The following is a 7,512-nucleotide window of genomic DNA, read 5'->3' as shown; positions in this document are numbered from 1 at the left end:
TGCAGATTGATTAATGCTGGAATGGGTTTCTGCCTGCCACGTTTTATTATTGTTTGATGGTGCTGGAGGTGCTGGAGTAGTGTATTCTTTCTGTTGCAGATGCAGGCAGTCTGTCCTCAACAGGATTCCGCAAATCCTCCGTCTAAAACTCCACTCCGCATTTTGATCTTACCCTCCCCGCCTGCCCTTGGTAGCCGGATATTCGTGAACGTTCTCACACCAACATCACCAAATCAGCTGATGCTGTTGTCATCGAGTGGGTGTCCCTGGAGTCTGGATCTTTTACCGTTACAGGCCCAAGACTTCATCAAGGGAACAAAGCTTTCATTGGTATCTCAAATATGTTTATATACTTACATTTTGACACTTAATTTGCCTCGGTTAATTTGTGAGATGTCATACAAGCGACAGCGTCAAGTCATACCTAATAACAGCTGTAGGCTACGTTGTGGCACAGCAGCTCAACATGCTATTGTAAACATCCGTCTACAACATACATAGTCGTCGCACCATACGGTTTGTTTGAAAGCAAGTTTCCATTTAGCTGTGACTGACTTCGTGTTTGCCGTCTTGCAAAATTGTTGACCCCATTACAATGTTACAGCTGTGGGTTTGTTGTTTGATTTTATTAATGTAGCCGATGATACGATAGAGTAGACAATCAAAACTTGTCATGAAAGGAAACTATTCCCCAGCTGAAAGAAAAGCAAATAGCCTAGGCAGTCAGTAAAATGGGGAAACAACCATACAGTAGGCTACTTGGTCTTGGCTATTGGTGGTTAGAAGTAGTTCAACCTAACATTTCATGTGATTTGTTTTTAAAGCGGTGTTTATTCTTGTAGGCCTTGTCCAGGATGGCGCTGGTCAAAAGTGGATGGCTCCACAGGCAAAGTGAGTATGCTTGTTATAGCGTAGGCCTATGAAAAGTCTGAGGCTACAGTAGCCTAGGCTGCAATTGTGTAGGCCATCAAAAATAATCCTCTTCATGCTTAATTCATGCTCTTGAAATGGATGATTTAATTTGTTGTATTACTTCATCCAGCCAGTTAGGATTGTGAAATGTTAATGAACTGCTGTTGTAACAGTGTTGCATTGTATTGGCTAATATACATCTTACAACTAAGTGTTATGTAATAATGATCAGGGTTTTCTAGTGAAAGTAGCCTATCATGGTGGACTACTCTTACGGGCTCCTACTGAAAGGACTCAAGAATACAGTTCTGCATGTGGTTGGGACGAATGACCGTACATTACACATCTGAAGTAAATCAATCTCAATCCCCCAGGCATAGCAATATGTTTACACACAGGCCTGGATGGCATTTTGCAATTTTGTTTTAGTTAATCATGAAACTTGTGTGAGCTAAAGGTGCACTGTGTAAGATTGTGGCCAGAATAGTTATTGCATATGCTTCTCATTGAGAGTGCTGCCTATTGCCAAATTTGATATTTTCATGAATATTTACTAAGTAATAAACTAGTATTTACTAGTATGACCAAAGTACAGTAAGTTTTGCAGCTGGTGATGGTGGTGGTAAGTATTTGTTAAACATTTGTGAATGGGCAGCATGGATTCTGGAAATGAACTACTCAAAATATTACACGGTGGACCTTTAATGAACTTTCCCAAGGCAAGAAGAGATGGTCATGGACAGTTGTTTATGTAAGTCTTTTTAAAGTATGCAGGTGCTTCAACACACAGAGCCACATGTAATGAAATTGCTGTTTAAGTGTGCATGGCAATGACATCTATTGTATGCATCGAGGTCAGTGGAAGGGCAATGGAGCAGGGCCTTTTAACACACAGCCGCGTATGACTTGACAGGCACCATCCTGCGGAGATGGAAGAAGAACTGGTTTGATCTGTGGTCCGACGGACGGCTCGTGTTCTACGATGACCAGCAGCGGCGCGACATGGAGGACGAGATTCACATGAGGATTGACTGCATAAACATCCGCAATGCCAATGCCTGTCGAGGTGGGCTCCGCTCACGTCTTTCAGTTTCAGCCTCACTTGGAGGAGTTTAAAGTGAATGTAAAGTGACGCATGCGTGAGTAAGGGCTAGTCTGACTCATCAAGAAGACTTGTGTTAACTCTAAATAACTTGAGTGTGAAAATACCGTAGGTAAATAGCAAATTAAATGGAAAGGCACTGGCTTTGTTTTCAGCCCAAAGTTTGCCAATGACTACCCAAGTACATTTCTAAACAGGGTCTCTGCAATACACCCCTAGTTATGCAGAATTAATTTGCTTTGGACTTTTAACTTTGTAGCGAAGGGGAGTAGAGTTGCCCAGCTGGGAATCGAACCCAGACCTTCTGGGGTAGTAAACTGGGGCTCTGACCGCTACACCAAAGAGCCAGGCTCGTTGGCATGTTAGTCAGAACACACCCACAACCCTAGTGATGGTCACTCCATCACACTGCCTTCCCCTTCGGGAAGCGCACCCGTGCGTTTCACACACTCATGGTGTCCCTCACGCAACTGCCCATCATGCTTCTCCCATCCAGTGTGCCCCGTCATCAATGCTTCACCCATCACTGGGGTCCCTCACACCAGGGTCACCAATCCTGGGGGTCCCTCACATGGAATTACGGCTCACACACAATGGGTACGCTTCCGATGGCCTCACGGTACCATCCCACTTCTGACACCATTTGTAGCGAAGGGGAGTAGAGTTGCCCAGCTGGGACTCAAACCCAGACCTTCTGGGGTAGTAAACCGGGGCTCTGACCGCTACACCAAAGAGCCAGGCTCGTTGGCATGTTAGTCAGAACACACCCACAACCCTAGTGATGGTCACTCCATCACAAACTTGCTGTATTCACCAGTGAATGTTTGAACTCCTGGTAGTCTTTACCATGGCGGTTATATACAACTTGTCTTTGGTTCCATACAGTATAAGGGCTCTCTCTCTCTCTCTCTCTCTCTCTCTCCATAGAATTGACCCCTCCTGAGGGCAAGGGTCGGGATTCCCTTCTTCAGATAGTCTGCAGGGATGGACGGATTATCAGCATCTGTGCTGACAGCTCCGATGACGCCCTGTAAGACACTCACTCTAATCCTAAACACCTCTCTCTGCATGTTGCACAACAGCTACGGCCTTTGGTTAAAGCCATAGTACAAGCAGTATTAAACTAGCCTGGGAATTTCCATGCTGCCTTGTGCACTTGTTCCGCTCTGAAGGACACCCTGGATGAAATCTTCACTTGAGTTTGGGACCCCAACCACAGAACGGGGAGAGAGGGTAAAACATATGATTAGACAAACGGAAGCTTGCAGTTTGCTTACAGATCCACCATGTTGACACCAGACGCAAAACCAAGTCCCTTCAAGCTTTAGATATGAACAGTAGTATTTTAAACCTCCTCTGTGTGAAAAGGAATTTGATTTTGATTTTTAACCTCCTCTGTGTGAAAAGGAATGAATATGAATGAATAGATGGTTCCTAGCCTATACCTCACTTGTGATAGTCTGGTGTTAGCCAGGCTAGTATTGAACCATCCCTTCCACAATGGGAATCTGGCATACCGTATCTTGTGTAAGAAAGAATGTGAATTAACACAGCCATTGAAATTGTTTTGTCTTCACTGTCTTTTGCAACAGGGCATGGAGTATGGCTCTTCAGGATGCCCGAGTCAATACAGTAAGTAACTCTTGTCATTGTAACAATCTGTTAGATAAGTCTATTCTCAGGTCAAATCATCCACACCACATTGTGCATATTGGAAAAGATGTCAACTGTTCTCTGCATGTCTCACATAGATGGTATTCCCCAAAGAATACTTGATACTACTGTGGTCATGGTATGAATGTGTTTTTTCAGCAATAATGATGTGTATCCAAGGAATTAAAACGATAATGGTCATTGCCGCTTACATTAATTTCCAGCTGGAATTTGGTGAGGGTAGTTTGAGGGTGTGTGGGTAGTTTTTTTATGAACTGAAGTGAAAATGATAGATGCCCTGTGGGTTTTGTCTGTTTGATCTGATAGGGCCACATTCTGCTCAATCTAACCAAAATTGAATTGAACGGAGTACATACAATTTAGTATCCCTTATTAGAAACTAAAAGCTGGATGAGTTATGAGGACTGAGTATAGGGTTAAGGCCAGTTCAGAGCTTATTTGCCCCAAATATTGTTCTGTTGAACAGCGTTGTTGACAGTTTAAATGTGCTGTAGGTCATGGCTGCTCCTCAGGTTGGCTTTGCTGAGGAGGTGGTCGCCTCAGCTCCTCCACCATACTCCGAGTGCGCCCCAGCCTCTCAGGTACGTATGTCAAACACTCTTATTACAGGTTTAATGATCATTTTACCATCATTTATTAAATACATTTTTATATAGGGCCATATGCAGCTATTTTCATAAATGGTAGCACACCTGAAAACTGCAATCATTCATGTGTTGTGTTACAAGCAAAATGGAAAGTACTAATTAGGGATTAGAATGCCCAGACTTCGAAATGTGCTTTAAAATCGGAATATCCTTGGCAATGCTGTTGCAGCGTTATCAGTGATTTTCTGATGTCGCCCCCCAGGTGTATTATCCTGATCAGTACGGAGGCTACGTTCCTCAGGCCCCTCCACACGGCACGCAGATGGTCTACACTGCAGATGGGCAGTACTACACTGTTGCCTACCCTTACCAGTACCAAGGTACATCTTAAAAAAACATGGAAAGATCAGTGTTTTCCTTGTATGACTTCAGCAGAGGTTCACAGCCACTGCCACACGGTGAGCACCACAACCAGGTCTTCATATCAGCAGTCAAATTGCAGTCAACCTTATACACTACATTCAAATACTTCTTTTTAACCTCGCCCTACTAACTCAGCTGTTTTAATTGTTAACCCTTCATTTTTGTGAGGTTCAATAAATAACAGCACTGCTGCGGCAGACAAATAAATAGGGGAAACACTGAAGAATGGCTGAGTACATTTTGCTAAATTTTGCTGTAAGGGCTCCCTTTTACCCCTTTCCTCCAAAAAAACCCTCCCGTTTTTCAGTCATGCAGCATGAAATGGGCCACTGTGTGTCTAACTATGGGCATTACATTACGTACATTTTACATTACAATTTATGTAGCAGACATTTTTATCCAAAGCGACTTACAAACGAGGACACAACCCAATGCATGCACTTTGCAAAGTGCACAAGAAACACATTGAAAAAAAAAATAGTGCATAAGCCAATAACGGTATTTTTATGAAGTGCATTAGAGGTAGGAAATTAGTGCATCAGATGTTTGTACAGTAAATAGTCATGAAAGAGGAGAGTCTTCACTAGCTTCTTGATATACTTATATATATATATATATATATATATACTTTTTTTTTGGGGGGGGGGGGGGGGGGGGGGGGGGGGGGTATTGCCTTTATTTGACAGGAGAGTGAAGGTAGTGACAGGAAGTGAGTGGGCAGAGAGAGATGGGAAGGGTCGGCAAAGGACCCGGGCCGGGAGTCGAACCCGGTTCGGCCACTTAGCAAACGAGTGCCCTACCATTTGCGCCACGGTAGGGCCTCACTAGCTTCTTGAAGGCTGAGATAGATCCTGGGCGTTTTGCCTGTGGTAGCTTGTTCTATGTTTCTATGCGTTGTACATGTCTGTGTTTTGTGTGTGGCAGGTGCATATCCTCCCGCTGAAGTTAACCACATCATTGTCCAAGAGCGGCGCCGTGAAGACGCCGGTGATGTCGCACTGGGCATGCTCGCCGGTGCTGCGACAGGATTGGCTCTCGGATCCCTCTTCTCTGTTTTCTAACGCGTTTGGTCACCGCCTACAGCATATAGCTCTGTCTTACTCTACTCAGATCACATACTATCCAGGCAGCTGTCCGTCCTAGATGAAGGGTTATTCGCAGCACTGCTGCAATATAATACTTATAGACTTCCATGTGTTAGTTTTCAAGTGTATCAGTCTAAACTAACCTCCCTGTCTTTGTACCAAAGACCAGTTATCCCTTGTATCTCAACGAATTATCAGGCTCTTTGGCAAGGTACTCTCATTAGAATAATGGTGAAAATACATTGATCACACTGGTGAGCTGAAAACAATGAAGGGAACAAAAATGTAATAATTTTATTAATGACCATTGACATTGATATGTGTTAAATAGACAGTGCTTTTTCAGCAAAGCTCACTAGTCGATATGATGTAATCTAAGTTCCAGATAATGAAACCCTCCATGGTAGAAATCTAGTACTGTGATTGACTTGATTGATTCTCTTGTGTGTAAACATAATGGGTGCCTTCTTGGTCTGTCGCAGGAGGGGCTAACCGTTTCTGTATTTTTAATTTATTTATTTTGTCTTTTTTGGCACTATTGCTTTGCACCTTAACCCCCGTAGACCCATGGCAACCATACTGCCTAAGGTTCTCCTTAATGTGACTCACTCCCCAGAGACGAGGACCAAAGTCCTAGAGACCATTTTCCCTATGTTGTATGTCCAAGGCTTGACATTTGTCTTATCATTTCACCATCCTTTGTCTTTGAAAAATGTTTTATTTTATGTCTTTACATATACAAACTTGAAATATTTTTTTTTGTGTTATGGGGCCTGATTTTTAGTTAAGTGATAAACCTGTGTCAGTTAACTTGGGCAAGGTGTAAAAATTGTATTGAACAGTTTTGTTGTTGTAATACAGTAAATGAAGGCATGGCACTTTTGATTCTTCAAGATCAAGATTACTTAAAGCTCAATTACGTTCTCCGTGGAGTATACTACAAATGCTCAGAGGTCCTTTGGTGATTCCTTGCTCATTTGGCACAGAGCCGTAAATGTTGTGGAAGAAGAACCTGGGTGCATTTGCTGAGCAAAAGAATATACACCTGGGGTATTCCAAGACTCTGTCTCAGTAGTAAACCAGTTAAGGTAACATTGAAATAGTGGTAATCTGGTAAATAATCTAATAGAAAAGACTAGAGTCCTCATTTTCTTAACTAAAAAACACCTGGGTTATCTATTAGTAAGTTTACCACTTTATATAGGTTAACTTTGCCAGGTTTGTCACTTTACCTCTGAGCTCTTCTACCACAAGATTGACTTATACCCTTGTAGTGTACCCCATTTGTCAGATGCACAATTATGTACCTGTAAGGGTGTGTATGGAATATATTTATTTCGCTTCTGCTTTTTAGCCTCCAGCATCCAGTTGATGTGAATGTTGGTGTCAGGACTAGACTAGTTGTACTCAAAACACTGTGCACTTTTGAACCCAGTACTAAATCATTGACATTATTAATCTACAGCACTACATTGTGCTTTTCCTTATCATGTGGTGTCTGTTATCATTTCAGGTGAGTACTTGTATAAAAATAATTATGAAAATGTTTGTGTTTTTTTTATTTCTCCAAAGACATGTTTGAGGAACACCGGTAGAAGCACATCACTTGTTTCTAGTATACGTATATCTCCTTTCTCTTTCTGCAGTTTCTGACTTTTTCTTGCAAATAGGGTAAAACACAGTAGGAGAATTCACTTTTAAGATGCTTTCTTCCTGTACGACAACAGTA

At 42.5% G+C, this 7,512-nt stretch overlaps 1 protein-coding gene across 3 annotated transcripts; it reads left to right on the top strand.

Annotated features, from left to right (window-relative positions):
• The first annotated feature begins 234 nt into the window (after positions 1–234).
• On the top strand, positions 235–7,329 carry plekhb2 (pleckstrin homology domain containing, family B (evectins) member 2). 3 transcript variants are annotated; one of them, XR_010035164.1, is made up of 8 exons: positions 235–330; positions 843–891; positions 1,826–1,978; positions 2,942–3,044; positions 3,607–3,646; positions 4,183–4,269; positions 4,538–4,733; positions 5,623–5,708. XR_010035164.1 is itself a non-coding variant. In XM_063200897.1 (8 exons), exons 1-8 carry the CDS (start codon positions 241–243, stop codon positions 5,757–5,759), a joined length of 777 nt encoding a protein of 258 aa, XP_063056967.1. In that variant the 5' UTR covers positions 235–240; the 3' UTR covers positions 5,760–7,329. The 3 variants fall into 3 exon arrangements, 2 of the variants coding, with proteins under 2 accessions (XP_063056967.1, XP_063056968.1); XM_063200897.1 differs by having other exon boundaries at positions 4,538–4,655; positions 5,623–7,329; XM_063200898.1 differs by having other exon boundaries at positions 267–330; positions 825–891; positions 4,538–4,655; positions 5,623–7,329.
• Positions 7,330–7,512: the final 183 nt, after the last annotated feature.

This window comes from Engraulis encrasicolus, chromosome 6 (assembly GCF_034702125.1).
Source record: "Engraulis encrasicolus isolate BLACKSEA-1 chromosome 6, IST_EnEncr_1.0, whole genome shotgun sequence".
Taxonomy (NCBI): Eukaryota; Metazoa; Chordata; class Actinopteri; order Clupeiformes; family Engraulidae; genus Engraulis; species Engraulis encrasicolus.
The sequence above is the reverse complement of the archived record's forward strand: the minus strand, read 5'-3'. Positions and strand labels throughout refer to the sequence as shown.